At 42.6% G+C, this 19403-nt stretch overlaps 2 protein-coding genes across 4 annotated transcripts in view; both read left to right on the forward strand.

The window, feature by feature from the left end:
* The window catches only part of LOC110522376 (SAM and SH3 domain-containing protein 1), a 295924-nt gene that overhangs the window by 3708 nt on the left and 272813 nt on the right, over positions 1-19403 (forward strand). The gene's annotated exons all lie outside the window — the stretch shown is intronic.
* LOC118964400 (uncharacterized transmembrane protein DDB_G0289901-like) overlaps positions 7404-19403 on the forward strand; it is a 24155-nt gene continuing 12155 nt past the window's right edge. The window contains 1 exon segment of the mRNA XM_036975447.1: positions 7404-7512. Coding sequence (XP_036831342.1) covers positions 7404-7512 — 109 coding nt within the window.

Here is a 19403-nt window from a genome sequence, read left to right on the forward strand (position 1 = left end):
TGGAAACGAGTGAAACAAATTAACTGCCATGCCATGGCTCATCCTCTTGCTGTGTTGTGGTGACAATATTGCCATTCCAGAGCATGGAGGCTGAGGAGACACAAGGAGAGGGGTACTTTACTCTCTGCATCTACTTTATGCTATCTAGAAGATGTTATGTCTGACCATATTGAATCACAGACCCAGTGTAATGCTGTCCCTGAAGCACACAGAGATTTGTGGTCAAACCATGTCAGTTTCTGCTAATTAAAGTGGAGATGTTCAGTTGAGTTAGAAAAATGTTTTTAAAAATGTGCCCTGTCTTCAGATGCCAAAAGGCTTGCAGAAACAGCATCAGTTAACAGGATGGTGCTCTGCCCTATATTTCCTCTTGATCCAGCCAATCAGATGATTGGAATGAATGGGAAGGGCAGCTCGTTAAATGTTATGGCTTTTTGTGACGCTGATTTGAATCTCTACTATTTCAGTTACAAATCGTCCACGATTTGACTGTCCATGAATGTCCGCGTTGTAGGGCGTTAGATAGCAGCCTCTGTCCTGTACATCTCCACAATACTAGTATTTCCTCTGTATGCCCTGTGTCTGTGTGGTTAGGAAGTGGAAGCTAAACTCAGGGAGATGCTCCCATTGTTTGACTGCAGGCTGATGGAGCCACGTGTCCATTCACTCGTGTTGTGTTTTGGATTTCCGATTTCCGCCCATGGAATAGCACTGAGGAGACAAGTGGCCTGCATTGTCCTGATGGGAGGGTGATGAAACCACTGGGTGTCGTGTGGAGAGGATGACTGTACATAGATGGAAGTTTATGCTGCTCAAACAGAAACAGGACTGGAATCAGTGTTTGTTAAGAGGACTGGGCTGCTGATGCTGTTCTAAGGTCAGCTTAGCATTTCCCCCAATGTCAGGATTTGTGGAGGGTAAGCTGTTCCTAGATAAGTTCTTACGGGAAACTTCACATCACTTGTTCAAAGCCTTAAACTGACCTGAGAGCAGTTGATTCAATCTGGTGGGAGTTTTTATCAAGCTTGTGGCTTAATGCTCCTTACCGATGTGAGACATTCAGTTAATACATGGAGTTGTTGAGTCTTTGTGAGGGAAGATGGAAAGGCAGTATGGGGTAGTTGATGCTATTATTGGCTTCCTCCCTAAGTGAAAGGACAAGATCGTCACCTTCCATGCGTCACTCTAACCTTGCTTCCTCTCTTAGTTCTTTGAATATCCCAGCTTCCTCGTCTTTCATGAAATCAACTTTCTGTTAGAGATCCTCTAGTTGGCCTAATGAGAAAATGACCATGGTCCACTCCTGCATTATGGCTATAGAAACTCCTTAGGCCAGACTGAAGTACAGCCAAACCGTAGTGTGAAAAAGAGCTTTGTTTATAGAGGTTTAACTTCCTGAATGTTTCAGATATAAGATAGTGGTCATAACAATGTATCATTTATGTGGTGTAGTATAGTGCTAAGTAAAATAATATACATATCTGTGTTACAATTTTATGGTACATGCATTATCCATAACACTGTTCCCCACTCAAAATAGCATTCAACCCCGGGAGAATAACTCTTTCCCAAACAAATCACATTTTATTGGTCACATACACATATTTAGCAGATAATATTGCGGGTGTAGCGAAATGCTTGTGTTCCTTGCTCCAACAGTGCAGTAGTATCTAACATTTCACAACAATATACACAAATCTAAAAGTAAAATAATGGAATTAGAAATATATAAATCATGTCCGAGTGGCATTGACTAGAATACAGTAGAATACAGTATATACATATGAAATGAGTAAAACAGTATGTAAACATTATTTAAGATACTAGTGTTCCATTTAAAGTGACCAGTGATTCCATCTCTCCGCTTTCTCATAAAGAAGACGGTATGCTCTGTTTTTACATAATTAAGAGTTTTTTCCTTATTGATAAGCCAGGCAGCAGAGTAATTTGGTGAAAGCTTTTCGTTTAGCCAAGAATCTTCTTTTCTTCATGTTACACCCTGTGGGCTGGCAAGCTGCCACAAGATGGGAAAAGGAGACCCTTTAGAATGGAACGGCCCTGGTGTTTGCCAAGGTTTCTGCTGAAAGTCCTGTTTGCTCTCAGCCTTTATTAAGGACCATTTAAAGGTGTAATCAACAACTGCTCGTAAAAAGGAAGTCATAAAATGTCAAGGATGGCCGTATGGGCTCGAGTCAGGGAGAGAAAGTAAATTAGTGAGACAGGTAAAGGATAGAGGAGGGGGAGTGTCATAGAGGGATGGACCACACTCATTCCCTTCACACAAAACACACTCAAATTGCTTTACTACCAGTCTCCTTTTATTCTACACTTAACCTCTTAGAGCTACCCCCTACTTTTTTCAATTTCCGCCTGAAGACATACCCAAATCTAACTGCACAGTCAGGCACAGCACCAAGGATATGCATATTCTTGGTACCATTTGAAAGAAAACACTCTGAAGTTTGTGTAAATGTGAATTGAATGTAGGAGAATATAACACAATATATCTGGTTTAGATAATACAATGAAAAAAACCATATGTTTTTCTTTTTATTGTTGTATCATCATCTTTAAAATGAACAAGACAAAACAAACATTCAGATAGGATGATGGGGACAATTTCAGTGAAAAACATAAGAGGGCAACAGTACTTGTGCAAAGTTTCAGAATGATAACTTCCAAAATGAGTGTGCTACATGACATTTATCATGAAGACACCCAGGTGTCCCACACAAGTAGCCCAAATGTACCCAAGTGGCCAAATTGGTGAAGTTATACATTTTGAATGGAATATCTATATACAAAATACCAAAATGGTTTTCTAACACCCCCCCCCCCCCCCCCCCAAAAAAAAAAAATGGAGAAAAAACATGAAAAAAATATATGCACATTTACAAAATAACACTTTCAATATTTGGAAGACCCTCAGTCCTCTTCACAATATTATGCTGCTGATGCCAGGTGCCATAGCACATCCATGCCTGCAGAAATACATTTGGGCAGATGAACACCACTTGTGGCAGGAGCTAGATGAACCAGCTTCAATGGGGGATGGACACCTTGGCAGTGTCACTGTGAAAGAAAATGTGCAGTTAGAATAGTTTCACATATGAGCCCTGTATCAACAGGTATAATAAACCGATTACAGAGTACAGGGAACATAAGGTTGAATATATTATTATAGACATGCTAGATCTACTGTCTCATTTATATTATGACATTTCAGCTAGATCTACTGTCTCTATTATATTATGACAGACCAGCTAGATCTACTTTCTTTATTATATTACAACAGACCAGCTGTATCTACTGTCTCCATTTCACTTTGGCCATTGTAATATTTTATATTATTAATTTCAAACAACGGCATTAGCATGAGAAGAACTTACCAGTCCAAAATGATGTCCTCTCCGTTAAAAAAATATTCCATTTTGGAATCGCTAAATGAATCGTCCTCAATCAATTTCTTCTAAAATTGTGTGTACATCTGTATATCTAGACTTAGATTTAGCTTTCCCTGACTTAGTCGCCATACTGATTGATATATAAACAGCTGAAGACGCGCTTTACCAAAACAATGCTGTGCGCAACATGCGTTGCTCCTCCCGGTGTGAATCGTCAATGGCGAATGAACCTCTTTACGCCGGAGTTTACTACATGGGTTGGTCTTCCAACACATAAACATTACATATTGCCATTTACCTCAGCTCATTGGCTACCCAGCTAGATTTCAAGACGATCAGTGGTCATTGGGTTAAAATACAGTCAATCAACGAAACAGCGGGCAAATCATTGGTGCACAATGATGTCATTACTTGTTGTCTTCAAATCGGTTTCTTTCAGTCAATACGTCCCGCGAAATGACCCATCATTTTGGTTGTGTTACAAACAAACCAGTTGATTGCAATGAAACCAAACATGACTGGAAAAGTCACATTTTGTGTGTATTTACCTCGAATGTAAATTTCATGTTAGGCTATAAAAATTATAAAAGAAATAAAAGATTTTATCAAACAAAAGACCATTCATTGTGTAACAATGAGCATTGGGATTGCAAACAGAGGATGATCGTTAAAGGTAAACAATTTATTTTATTGCAGTTTGTGAATATGTTACGCCTGTGCTGGTTGAAATAGTTGTTTTTTATGGGGCTCTATGCTCAGATAATCACATCGTATTCTTTCACAGTAAATCCTTTTTTAAATCTGACAACGCAGTTGGATTAGCAAGATTCTAGGCTTTCGATACATGTGAGACACTTGTATTGTCATGAATGTTTAATATGACTATTTATGTAGCGATCACCTTATGTTGTCGAATTTCAGCCCGCTACCGGGTTCTGTGCGCAGATAGGTTAAAGGCTCCCAAATATAGCCTGTTCCTAGATCAGTTAGTGCTGTCTTGCCAACTCCTATGGTAATTGTCATGTCAACAACTATAAAAGTTTGCTGTACAGCACCAACAGACTTGGTACCAGGCTATGCATGATAAACACTAGCACTTGAGAACCTGAACAACATCTGGGTGTGTTGTGTCTAAGCTGTTAGCTAGTTCCCTGATCTTTTAGCCTACTGGGTTTGACCTGCTAGTCAAACACTAACTGAGCTGGGGTGATCCTGATCGGAGTTGACAAGAGGAAACGGACCATACAGTACTACAGTCCCTCTGGGTCTCAATGGTTCTAGCTCCAGTACACTATCAGAATATAACATTTACATTTTGGGTAATAGGGCCTCCGGACTGTGTGCTCAGTGCTGTAATGTACAGGTAACTGCCAAAATAAAGGAAACACACGCATAAAGTGTCTTAATAGGGCGTTGGGCCACCACGACCCCTCGAACTGCTTCAATGTACCTAGGCATAGATTCTATAATAGATTCTATAAGTGTTTGGAACTCTACTGAAGGAATGCGACACCATTCTGAAACTCTATTGAAGGGATGCGACACCATTCTTCCATAATTTGGTGTTTTGTTGATGGTGGTGGAAATCTTGTCTCAGGCGCCACTCCGGAAGTGTTCAATTGGGTTGAGATCTGATGACACACACACACACACACACACACACACACACACACACACACACACACACACACACACACACACACACACACACACACACACACCCTTTAAACCCTCTACACTCCTTTGAGACCACTCTCAAAGTCACTGAGATCTCTTCTTCTAACTATGGTAGTAAAATACTGGCCATTTTTATACATGACCCTAAGATTGATGGTATGTTAATTGCTTAATTAACTCAGGAACCACCCCTGTGTTGAAGCAAGTTCTTTCAATATACTTTGTATCCCTCATTTAATCAAGTGTTTCCATTATTTTGGCAGTTACCTGTATGTGAGGCTCCTGAGCTCTTCCACAGCTGTCAAAAGAAATCAGATATATATGCACCCTCAGTCTTGTGAAGTTTTCTGGAAATTAAAGGAGTAGCCTGCTACGTATTTTCTCCAGAGAATGGTGTGTGTCATTGTTTTATCAGAGCACCACAGAACGTTTTAATGGCTGGCTTTCTGTCCAGTCGGGCCCACAGAGACAGACAGACATGACCACCCTTCTCCAAGGAACAAGTGAAAATGTGGGAAAAGCACTGTGTGCAGCTGGCCTTCTCATTTCACTGGGACGTTTTTCTACTGTGCTCTTTGTTTCTCACATAATCGAGTGGCTTTTAAGCAGCTTTAGTCATACGTGAAAACTTGCTTATGTGCGGCTGTGGGCGTAAGTATACTATTCAAATGACCCAGAAACACAGTTGAAATGCTTCAAATACTCTAATGAATACTTTACATAACATTTACAGTTATAATGATAATTGATAATTGTTTAGAAATCTATCACGGCATATATGTTGTAAAGTTTTAGCCACAGTATATACTCAGCTTCTTAGTCTAATTCTATACTGGCAAGATATAGGTCCATCATATGGCACATCCATATCACTTACAGAGCTATGCATAGTCATGGCAACACCTTTAAATAAAGCGTCCAGGCTATGTTGTTGCTGGACGCTGCAGCCATGACTATTTCCACTGTAGAAGAGGTCCTGATGAGACATGAATGACAGAAGTGTTATCAGATATATCAGATATGTTATCAGATATGTTATCAGATATTTTATCAGATACGTTATCAGATATATTATCAGATATGTTATCAGATATGTTATCAGATATTTTATCAGATACGTTATCAGATATATTATCATATATATTATCAGATATGCTGTCAGATGTGTTATCAGATCAGTGTTACAGCTACAAGTACAACACCATAATGAATCAATCCTGTTCTGCAACATGGACAGCAAAGCAAATGAAGCAATCAAGTGCCCCTGTAGGATAGAGAGTGACAAGAGAGCAGGCTCCAGCATCTGTGTGTGTCAGGAACCAGATTGCACACATCCCCATTGCGTGTAGATCACAGTCGGGTTGATTAAAGAAGGGATCATTATACCAACCTATTCTGTAGACAATGATTGGAGCTCACAGGAAATCACTTTGTGTGCAATCAAAACACAGAATCATTTGTGGTTGTAGCCCATAGAGTTGGCCTTTGTTATATCTTCTTATATTTGCATGTGTGTGACTTATTGTGTCTCCCTCCCACTATGCACGCCACCAGTCAGGGGTCATGCACCGGGGTGCCTGTGAAGGTAGGGGTTGCCATAGAAACAGATTGTGAGTATTTAAAGATTAGTTACCTTGTTTGTCCGGCTGCATGTAGTCTGGGATTGGTGGTATTAGGAGGTTAAGTGGCAGAGTGCAGGTTGGGGTTATTGCATTTTATTGCATAATTCTGGCAAAGATGCAATAACTCCAGTATTTTTCCTGCATTGCTTGTTCACCATCTTATTTTTAGATAGGGAGACTATTTGTTTTCAGCTTTTCTATTTCCAGACATATGGTGAGCAATATGTTAAGTACAACCTAATCGCAATAAAATCCCAGTATTGAATCACACTACCTATAGAATTGTGAGAATTGCAATACGTATCGTATCGGCACCTAAGCATTGTGATAATATCGTATCGTGAGGTCCCTGGCAATTCCCAGCCCTAGCTAGTCCTGATAATGTGTTCTTTTAGAGGGCTTATTCTTTGAAAATTGCAATGTAGTTCTTAAATGACTCCAACCTTTAGGGTCAAATGTCTTCAGAGGTTAATCCTATAGGTTTTTACTGCAGACCTATAAAATATCAACCCTCTTTTTCATAGTCACGACTCTGCTTTTATAAAAGGTGGCAGAGCACTTTCTCCAGTTTGTTTTCCCAGCCCTAGCCCCTGTCTCCCCAGTCCCCACGGTCTCTGTGTCAAATGGATAGTGTAATCCCTTCTCTATGAAGATAGTGTTAAACGGGGGGAGTGAGGGATGAGGGCGCTCCCTCCAGAGCATGGGTCCAGGCTGCAGCATCATTAATCAGCAGCTGCAAAGCAACAGACAGGATATGATGTCAGGTGACATCCTCCCTGGTCCCTGGGAGGATGCCATGGTGTGTTCAGGTACACTAGTTACAGTGTCGATCTGCACCGAATGTCGACCTGCACCAAGATTCGCCCTGCGCTGAATGTCGCCCTGCACCGAATGTCGACCTGCACCGAGTTTCACCCAGCACTGAATGTCGCCCTGCACCGAATGTCGACCTGCACCGAGTTTCGCCCTGCACTGAATGTCGCCCTCCACCGAATGTTGACCTGCACCGAATGGCGCCCTGCACTGAATGTCGCCCTGCACTGAATGTCGCCCTGCACTGAATGTCGCCCTGCACCGAATGTCGCCCTGCACCGAATGTCGCCCTGCACCGAATGTCGCCCTGCACCGAATGTCGACCTGCACCGAATGTCAACCTGCACCGAATGTCGCCCTGCACTGAATGTCGCCCTGCACCGAATGTCGACCTGCACTGAATGTCGACCTGCACCGAATGTCGACCTGCACCGAGTTTCGCCCTGCACGCAATGTCGATCTGCACCAAATGTCGACCTGCTGTTCGTTTCGCGCGGTGTGTTTTAGGGACTAGCCGTGGGTGGCCGTTTACGACATTTTCCCGCTATTCTACATCACTTTTCAAATTACGGCTGGCACTCTGTTCAGAGGTGCTAAGTACTCTCGGCCGGCAAATACTACCGGTGTGTCGAGAATTTAAGACCACCAACAGCAGTCACACTATTACACTGTCCTCTTTAAGACACTTCTTAGACAGCATGAGTCATTTAACAGAATGATGAGAGGAGTTGGCCTAACACGCACACCTATCAACTTGTATGTCAGAATGGTCCCATGGTCCACAGGGCAAGAGTGTGAGAGATAGTGAGAAAGAGAGAGAGGGGGGAGTGGGATTATCCTGTCTGAAGGTATTATAAGGGTCGGGGTAAGGAAGGTAAGAAACGAACACTGCTCCGCCAGAGAACCCACCCCATCTCCCCATCCCACTCTCTCCTCTCTAATTGGTCCATTTCCAATGCATCAGTGTAGGGCTGTGCAGAGAGGCTTTGATCATGGGGACCACACGGGTGTTGCTGTGTCTCTGTACCTGGCTGAGGGGCTTTGTAGTGGTTGTGCCTGGCAGGGTTGTAAAACACTGTGACTCTACATACCTGGCTGGATCCAGACCTTCATTAGCCTAAACAACCAGTTAGTACACTCTTCTGATTCACTCAAACACACACAAGCATTAGATTATCGCACATCCTGTTTTTATATCATTATAAACTGTGTGGCTCGAGCCCTGAATGCTGATTGGCTGACAGCCATGGTGTATCAGACCGTATATCATGGGTATGACAAAACATGTATTTTTACTGCTCTAATTATGTGAGTAACCTGTTTATAATAGCAATAAGGCACCTCTGATGTTTGTGGTATATGGCCAATATACCACAGCTAAGGGCTGTATCCAGGCACTCCGCGTTGCATCGTGCATAAGAACAGCCCTTAGTATAAGGCCATATGGTGGTATATTGGCCATATACCACACCCTCCCGTGCCTTATTGCTTAAATAGACCACAGTCATTTTATGATTCTGACTCTGACTCTGGCCTGTGTTTTGTGGTTTGCCACCTCTGATACTGTAAGCATTAATCAAACATTTATGGGCTTGCCTGGAAGAGTAAATGCTGGGGTGTGTGTGCACGCGCATGTTTGGCTGTGTGCATGTGCATGTGTTCATGTGGGTGTGTGCATGTATATATGTGTGTGTGTGTGTGTGTATATAGCACGCTGCACAGCATGCTATGCCACAGAGAGGATGCTAATTATGGAAAGTGCATAACAGGTGCCAGTTTAATGTATGCTGCGGAGGCACTTTACCTCTGAGGCTCCCTGATAGTAATAGCCAATTAGGCTTGTATCAGCACTGATAGATCATGTACCCTAGTTAACTGATGTAACATGCAACCCTTTGAATTGCCTCTTTGGATTTTTGCTAACAGTACATTGTCAAATGGATTGTGCCGTTGGGGATGGAGAGAGAGATAGATGCAGATGTATATGTTATGATGGTGAGCTAGCTCATCAGGCTGTGATCGGAGAGTCTGGGGGTTAACCAATCAGGGGCCATCATTAACAGTGCCAGCATGCTCAGTATGGAAGGTCAGAGTTCACTGGACTAATTATTTTTGTGTGCCCTCTCTAAATGTCAGGGTTCATTGTTAAATTCATTAAATAGGCCCACTAATTGCCCACTACTGTGTTTCATGGAAAGTGGAGGCAGCTAAGGCTCAATTGGGTTAACACAGTGGCCTAGAGCCAGGAAATCAGATTTTAGGCTTTTAAATCCATTGAGTCTCCTGTCCAAACGGCTGTCCTACTGTTACTCTTTATCAGTAGCGAGGTCATTGTTATGCTACGTCAATGCTAAATGGTTGACCTGCTAGAGCAGGGGTATTCAACTCTGACCCTACGAGGTCCGGAGCCTGCTGGTTTTCTGTTCTACCTGATCATTAAATGCACCCACCTGGTGTCTCAGGTCTAAAATTAGTCCAGATTAGAGGGGAACAATAAGAACAACGCATTGGAACTGGCTTCGAGGTCCAGAGTTGAGTTTGAGGGTGCTATAGGCTTGAAGGATGCTCACGTACTCCTGTGGCTATGTGAGGTCACTGTGTGTTAATGGTGGAGATAGATGCAGTCTGAGCTGCCAGGATTGAACCACAGAACCACCATTTTGTGTCAGCAGATCTTTGTTGAAGGACGGCGCCAAACCAACCCTTGTTTGTTTTAATAGCTCTTGGGATTTGTTCTAAGGGGAGGAATGTCCTGAAGATTAATGTGAAAATGTGTGGAAGGCTCCTTCTCTCCTTCTCCTCTGATTCCAAGGCTCTTTTGTGACAAATTGGGTTGGCCCTCCAGGCTTTGTCTCAGTTAGTTAGCTATAGCTCCAGCTCCACCCTCACTTTAGTCTTGGGGTTCTAGTTTCATACCAGGCCCATGGAGGAGGGAGTTGTTTCTTGGCCTGTGTTGACTCTGTGTGTAAACCTACTCATCAGAAAGCATGTCTTAATTAAAGCTGGCCTTGTTTGACATTCATGATTGTCCACCTTTACGTAACCGTAGTGACGGCTTTTGCAATGTTTTCCCCCCATTCAAAGAGGATTACGCAAAAATTATTATTTGTTTTGACGCAGGGGTTTTTGAAAATAAATTCAGAGTTTTTTGTTTAATTAACTGGATTTGTTCCCTTGACTACATTACAAGACTGGGAGAGACAGCTGAGTCTGCTGTTGTTGTTAGTTTGTTTATATTGAGGGCGGTATCTGCTGCCAAGATGGACTAACTAACTCTGATAATCTTTAATTAATGTGTGGTGGTCAGTCTGGTCACAGCCTTGTGGTGACGGCCAGGAAAATGATCTCTTATTCTGTTAATCATGGGTGAAGTAACACGCACGCACATACACACACAGACAGACACACACAGACGCATGCACGCACGCATGCAGGCAGGCACACAGAATAAATGCTCCTACTGTTGCCATGCATGCCCATATTATATTTGCATGTATGACAGTCTGTGTCTGCCTCTTCAAGGTTGTGTTTGCGTGTCTTAAATGTGAGCAATTTATTCAATTACATTGTCAACCAACCTATGGGTCATAGCTTTGGACACTGAATCATTGATTGAGGTGCATTATGTCATGGTAGAAGTGATGAAGAGTGGGTGTGATAGAGAGCAGATTAAACAAGAGATTCTTACTATATAGATAGAGTCCAGTGGCAGCTCATGAAAGATTGAGATGGGTGGAAGAATGTCGCTCTACTCATAATTATATATTGTTTACTGACTAAACAGAATGTTGGGATTTACAACGTTTCCTCAAATTCAAAATACCTGTTTAATTAGAAAATAGAAGAAAAAAAAAAATTGTGTAACTTTCTAAAAAAAAAAAGAGGCAGAACAAGAATAAAAGCTTCACTGATCCCTTTTTTTCTTTCATTGATGGGTTGAAATCCCTCTATGCAAAAATATATTGGGCCAATATGGAAACAAATGTCTGTCATATGGCCTTTCCCTGCTGCACAGTGCTGTAAATATAATCCTTCATCACACCACGGAGGCTTAAGGAAGTGTCCTCCCTCCTGTCCTGTACGGTCGGTCAGACTCTGAGGCTAGATGAGAACAGGCTGTCACTCCCAGAACAATAGACTGTTAGGCTGCTCCTCCCAAATCCCCCACAGTTCCACTCTCTGTCCAATCCATTTATGGAACAATCGCATGCGATAGAGGGGCCACATGCCCCCCTTACATCACCTAAACACTCACCCCAACCTGAACCACCCCACCCTCTCTCTCACAGTTGCCAAAGCCACAGTCCCAGACTAGGGGCCAGCTCAGCTCAGGAAACACCTGCTGGCACCAGTACTGACGCTAAGGAAGGCTATAGAATCGACCTGGGTTGACTTACCCACGTAGAGGTAGAGAGAGAGAGATATAGAGAGAGAGTAATATATATATATATATACATACATACATACATACATACATAGAGAGATACAGAGAGAGAGAGAGAGAGAGAGAGATACAGAGAGAGAGAGAGAGATACAGAGAGAGAGAGAGAGACAGACAGACAGACAGACAGACAGACAGACAGACAGACAGACAGACACAAAATGGGCTGAGTTTGTGAAGTACAGTTTAATGTTGCTGGGAGCATGTTAAAGGGCTTGTGTGATTATGCATGAAGCTTCATTGTCATGCAGGAATCCCACTGCTCAGCTTATGTCTATTATTATGTAAAGCATGCATTCATATTTGCAATCTGCAAATTTCACTGTTGATTTTGTGTGAATGGGCTCAGCTCTGTAGGAGGGGAGAGGAGCACATGTCTGTCTACACATTGACACTACTTCCTCCCCTGTCCTCCCAGCCTGGTCCCATAGACTAGATGTAGCATTGTACATGAAAGTCCAGGACACTCAAATTAGTATGTGTTACGTTTGGTACAGTTACATAAGACAGATGGTTGCTTAGGGCATAAATGAATGTAGGGTGGTTGGTCGGGGTGAATGGGAAGCCATATAACACGAACGTTGAGCAACTCAAAGGTCGTGCTAATTAGCAACTTTGCAACTACTTACTACTTTTTAACTACTTTGCATGTTAGCTAACCCTTCCACTAACCTTAACCATTTAACCTAACTTCTAAACTTAACCCTTACCTTAACCCCTATCCCCTAGCCTAGCTAACGTTAGCCAGATAGCTAATGTTTGCCACCTAGCTAGAATTCGTAACATATAATTTCGCATTTTGAAAATTCGTAACATATTATAAGCTGTAGTCCCCACCTGCTTTAAGGAGACTACCATCATCCCAGTGGTCAAGAAAAACAAGGTGACATGCCCAAATGACTATCGCCCCGTTCTCGCTCACCTCATCATGAAGTGCTTAGAGAGGATGGTCCACATAAAGGCTGGCATGCCAGGCAGGCACACTGGACCCAATGCAATTTGCCTACCGTTCCAACAGATCTACGGAAGATGCCATTTTCATCGCTATTTACACAGCCGTAACACATCTGGTCAAGAAGAACACCTATGTGACAATGCAGCCTGTTAGCTACAGTTCAGCATTCAACACTATTGTTCCCTCCAAGTTCAACACCAAACTCAGAACCCTGGGTCTCGACACTAACCTCTGCAACTGGATCTTGGACCCTGACGGGCAGACCACAGGCTGTGAGGATTAGCAACAACACTTCCTCGACACTGACTCTTAACACAGGGGCTCCCTGTACTCTGCTGTACTCCCTTTTCACCCACGACTGCGTGACTTTGCACGAAACCAACTCCATTGTCAAGTTTGCTGACGACACTACGGTTGGAGGACTAATAACCAACAACAACGAGTCAGCCTATAGGGAGGAGGTAAGTGAACAACGTCAACAAAACAAAAGAGTTGATTGTTGAAGACAGGAAGCAGAGGAGGGAACATGGCCCGATCCATATCAACGGGACTGCAGTAGAGAGAGTCACGAGTTTTAAGTTCCTTAGCGTCCACATCATCATCTAACCAGCTAGCATGCTAACCTTAGCTAGCTAATGAAAGTTATGTGAGCACCATTTCAGCTAAAAATTATTATTTCAGAAAAAGACTACCAAGACTTTTTAAACCTGTCAAGAGATGAGTCTCAGCTAAACCTTGCTTATACGAGCTGTTGACATTTTGAGGGTTGACTCTTGTCGTTTGGTAATTGCAGTGAAACCGTGTCGGATTCCAGACGTCATTAATATTTGGACATGCACACGGACATTGTCAAATAGCTATATTCTTTGTTCTGTCTCAAAGAAATAATATAAATTCCGGTAATATGGATAGCCTAACTATTGAATGGTTTGGAACGAGATTGATTTGCGTGCCCCAGGGGGTGGAGAGTTCTCTTTGGGATCGATGGAATGGTCGAAAATGTGCAAATTTGGTTAAAACGTCAGTGGTCAAAATGGGGTTCTAAAATGCAATCATATCATGCAATTTAAAAATGTATAACGGTCATATTTGTTTTTTGCCAGACTAGCTAAAACATAAGTGAAATTCAATAATTATCCAATGGATTATGATAATGGTCATCACTAGTTACACAACTTTTTTTTAATCTTCTTAAAATCAGATTTAAACCCTAACTTTAACCACACTGCTAAACTTAAATTAAGACCAAAAACATTTTTTATTTTCATGAATTTGTACGATATAGCCAATTTTGACTTTGTGGCTGTTTTATCTAGTGGAAATCCAAGTGTAGGCTACAGAGAAAAGCTGTTTGGCTCGCAGACGACTCACAAATAGGAAGATTGTTGCAGCAGGTGTTTCTGATGAAAAAACATTACCATGCTGGTGGGTGGTAACATTGAAATAAAACCTAGCCCTGAAACAAAACGTAGGCTGAAAAGAATTTGCACGTTATGCCATAGGAAAAGACACGTAAGACTCACGAAAACATCCAAAGTCATACATTCGGATTTGGCACATAAAGCTGAATATATTGTACTGACTAAAACGATGACTTATTGACTTACATTGTTGTGCATCATCATGGGTAAGCTCTGGCCATAGTCTTTCAGCTTAAAAATATATATTTGTGTGGGCATTTAAATCTGCATTAACATTCTGCGCTATAATCTCAGTTTAACCTCTCTAGGGTATGTGGGACGCTAGCGTCCCATCTGGCCAACATCCAGTGAGATTGCAGAGCGCTAAATTCAATTACAGAAATGCTCATTATAAAAATTCAGAAAACAAAACATATTTTACATAGGTTTAAAGATTAACTTCTTGTTAAACCAACCACAGTGTCATATCTATAAATTGCTTTTCGGCGAAAGCATACCTAGCGCAGAACATACCTAACCCAGAACATAGCCCAGTCGACAAATTATTACAAACAGTAACCAGCCAAGCAGAAGGGTTACAAAACTCAAAAATAGAGATAAGATTAATCCCTTACCTTTGATGATCTTCATATGGTGGCAATCAGAAGACATTAATTTACTAAATTATGAGTGTTGGAGTGTGCCCCTGGCTATCAATGAATAAAATAACAAGAAAATGGTGCCGTCTGATTTGCTTAATATAAGGAATTTGACATTATTTATATTTTTACGTTTACTTTTGATACATAAGTATATTTAAAACCAAACACTTTTAGACTTTTACTTGAGTCATTTTCTACTAAGGTATGTTTACTTTTACTCAAGTGTGTCAACTGGGTACTTTTCCCACCACTGGGAACCTGCTATAACAGGGTTTTTCTGGAAGTTAAAAACAGCTTTTTGTTGCATACAGTTTTCTGTGTCTGATCATATTAATGAACTGATCACACACTCATACTGAAGGCAGAGTTCTAAGGAAAACTTTCATGGGGGGGTTGCAGCAGAACTGACTACCGTGGTCATTTTTTTTGTCCCTTTAAGGAAAGCAGTAGAGAAAAAACATGTATTAGTCAGTCTCTCAGTCAAGGATGGTGGATAAAGGAAGATAGTTCACTCAGGCTGTTCACAATATTTTTGTTGTAAATTCCAGCCTACATAACTGCGTGTCTTTTCCATAGACACTAACACAATAGCAGCTGGGTCTGGTCTACTTAGTAGCAACTGGGTTTGGTCTACTTAGTAGCAGCTGGGTCTGGTCTACTTAGTAGCAGCTGGGTCTGGTCTACTTAGTAGCAGCTGGGTCTGGTCTACTTAGTAGCAGCTGGGTCTGGTCTACTTAGTAGCAGCTGGGTCTGGCCTACTTAGTAGCAGCTGGGTCTGGCCTACTTAGTAGCAGCTGGGTCTGGCCTACTTAGTAGCAGCTGGGTCTGGTCTACTTAGTAGCAGCTGGGTCTGGTCTACTTAGTAGCAGCTGGGTCTGGTCTACTTAGTAGCAGCTGGGTCTGGTCTACTTAGTAGCAGCTGGGTCTGGTCTACTTAGTAGCAGCTGGGTCTGGTCTACTTAGTAGCAGCTGGGTCTGGCCTACTTAGTAGCAGCTGGGTCTGGCCTACTTAGTAGCAGCTGGGTCTGGTCTACTTAGTAGCAGCTGGGTCTGGTCTACTTAGTAGCAGCTGGGTCTGGTCTACTTAGTAGCAGCTGGGTCTGGTCTACTTAGTAGCAGCTGGGTCTGGTCTACTTAGTAGCAGCTGGGTCTGGCCTACTTAGTAGCAGCTGGGTCTGGTCTACTTAGTAGCAGCTGGGTCTGGTCTACTTAGTAGCAGCTGGGTCTGGTCTACTTAGGAGCAGCTGGGTCTGGTCTACTTAGTAGCAGCTGGTTCTGGTCTACTTAGTAGCAGCTGGGTCTGGTCTACTTAGTAGCAGCTGGGTCTGGTCTACTTAGTAGCAGCTGGGTCTGGCCTACTTAGTACCAGCTGGTTCTGGTCTACTTAGTAGCAGCTGGGTCTGGTCTAATCAGTTCATTGACTTTCAATGAACCAGAAAAAAATTGAGAAAAAACTGTGGTCTCGCTTCTTTAGGTCAAGATGCTGATTGGGAGACCACAGAGAGACTGTGAGTTCCCGCCAGTCAGAGTTGTTCCCATAGACTCAGCAGTCAACCCTCCGCCCCTCAGATGGAAACTACACTAATTCACAACCTCAGGATGTTAAAGACAAGCAGAGTGATTGCTCTTCAAAGACCCTCTAGGCAGATGTGCTGTGTAGAGGGGGGAGAGGGACAGGCTAGAGGGTTTTTAGAGGATGGTGTCAGGATAGGGTTTTGATAGGACAGCGATGTTGCAAAGAGAAATAGCAGCTGAATTCCAAATCAACCCCTAGCACCTACTCCCTAAATGCTCTTAGTTCCTAAACGGTCTAGAGTGAAACCATTAGAGTGGAAATTCCAAACAGCCAGAAGGTTCCAAATTACAACCAGTCAGAAGGCAAGGTGGTAGGAGCAAGTGTTCTATTTGGAATTCACCTCAGCTCTGGGGAAGTCATCAAATTTCACCATATAACACAGGTGGAAAACCCCACAGTATCGCATAGACTTTCCACATATGCTTTTCATAGCAGGGATGAGGTATAAACAGTATGTTCCATTTAGACTTAATACGAGCTGTGTTCTGGTTCTGATAAGGCGGTCATGGACCATCCATATGCTTTATATACAGTTGAAGTCGGAAGGTTACATACACTTAGGTTGGAGATATTAAAACTCGTTTTTCAACCACTCCACAAATTTCTTGTTAACAAACTATAGTTTTTCCAAGTAGGTTAAGGACATCTACTTTGTGCATGACACAAGTACGTTTTCCAACAATCGTTTACAGACAGATTATTTCACTTATAATTCACTGTATAACAATTCCAGTGGGTCAGAAGTTTACATACACTGAGTTGACTGTGCCTTTAAACACCTTAGAAAATTCCAGAAAATTATTTAATGGCTTTAGAAGCTTCTGATAGGCTAATTGACATCATTTGAGTCAATTGGAGGTGGACCTGTGGATGTATTTCAAGGCCTACCTTCAAACTCAGTGCCTCTTTGCTTTACATCATGGGAAAATCAAAATAAATCAGCCAAGACCTCAGAAAAAAAATTGTAGACCTCCACAAGTCTGGTTCATCCTTGGGAGCAATTTCCAAATGCCTGAAAGTACCACGTTCATCTGTACAAACAATAGTACGCAAGTATAAACACCATGGGACCATGCAGCAGTCATACCGCTCAGGAAGGAGACGCGTTCTGTCTTGGTGCGAAAAGTGCAAATCAATCCCAGAACATCAGCAAGGACCTTGTGGAGATGCTGGAGGAAACAGGTACAAAAGTATCTATATCTACAGTAAAACGAGTCCTATATTGACTTATCCTGAAAGGCCCCTCAGCAAGGAAGAAGGCACTGCTCCAAAACCGCCATAAAAAAGCCAGACTACGGTTTGCAACTGCACATGGGGACAAAGATCGTACTTTTTGGAGAAATGTCCTCTGGTCTGATGAAACAAAAATAGAACTGTTCAACCATAATGACCATCATTATTTTAGGAGGAATAAGGGGGATGCTTGCAAGCCGAAGAATACCATCCCAACCGTGATGCACAGGGGTGGCATCATCATGTTGTGGGGTTGCTTTGCTGCAGGAGGGACAGGTGCACTTCACAAAATAGATGGCGTCATGAGGCAGGAAAATTATGTGGATATATTGAAGCAACATCTCAAGACATCAGTCAGGAAGTTAAAGCTTGGTCGCAAATTGGTCTTCCAAATGGACAATGACCCCAAGCATACTTCCAAAGTTGTGGCAAAATGGCTTAAGGACAACAAAGTCAAGGTATTGGAGTGGCCATCACAAAGCCCTGACCTCATCCTATAGAAAATTTGAGGGCAGAACTGAAAAAGCGTGTGCGAGCATGGAGGCCTACAAACCTGACTCAGTTACACCAGCTCTGTCAGGAGGAATGGGCCAGAATTCACCCCAGAATTCACCCACAACTTATTGTGGGAAGCTTGTGGAAGGCTTCCCGGAACGTTTGACACAAGTTAAACAATTTAAAGGCAAGGCTACCAAATACTAATTGAGTGTATGTACACTTCTGACCCACTGGGAATGTGATGAAAGAAATAAAAGCTGAAATAAATAATTCTCTCTACTGTTATTCTGACATTTCACATTCTTAAAATAAAGTGCTGATCCTAACTGATCTAAGACAGGACATTTTTTACTAGGATTAAATGTCAGGAATTGTGAAATTGTAAATGTATTTGGTTAAGGTGTATGTAAACTTCCGACTTCAACTGTAGCTATCAGTGTGAGGCACAGTATCAGGCAGAGAGAGAGAGAGAAAGAGGGAGGAAAGAGTGAGGAAAGAGAGAGAAAGGGAGAGGAGAGAGAGAAGGAGAGGAGAGAGAGGGAGTAAAATGCTGCAACTTTTGGGAGCCGTTTTTCAAATGTGGCTTCCTGAGAGGCGCCCAGTGTGTGCCTGATGACATTTGCTCTGTTAAGTTAGCCGCCAAGTTGAAAATGAGCTTCAAACCCTGGTATTTATGTTGACAGCCCCCCCCCTCCCCCAACACACCACATTCAAAGATGTTCATTATGGGGTGTCAGTCAAAGCTTTTTTTCCTAGTATCAACAGTGTGTTGTGGACATCATAGGTTACCACGACAACGTGACTAACAGTCGTGAAGCAATTTTGGTGGCGTGATGCGTGTGGTCATGCTGACAAGCAGGCAGTGGATGACAGTTATCACCAACACATAGGGAGGAGTAATCACACTGACATGATGAATGGGGTCCTCTCACTCTCTGAGACCTGGCGTGTGTGACTGTGTCATTTCTGGACAGGCAGTGACATGGCCACCTCAGGCCTGGTCCTGGTCCTGGCTGGGCCCTCCCTGGAGGTGTAAATTACCCCAGTGGCCTGCCACTCTACTGGGCAGGACACAGCAGGCTCTGTCTCACACCTCTGGGCTATACCTAGTAGTGATGGGTA

Source organism: Oncorhynchus mykiss, chromosome 4 (genome assembly GCF_013265735.2).
Source record: "Oncorhynchus mykiss isolate Arlee chromosome 4, USDA_OmykA_1.1, whole genome shotgun sequence".
NCBI lineage: Eukaryota > Metazoa > Chordata > Actinopteri > Salmoniformes > Salmonidae > Oncorhynchus > Oncorhynchus mykiss.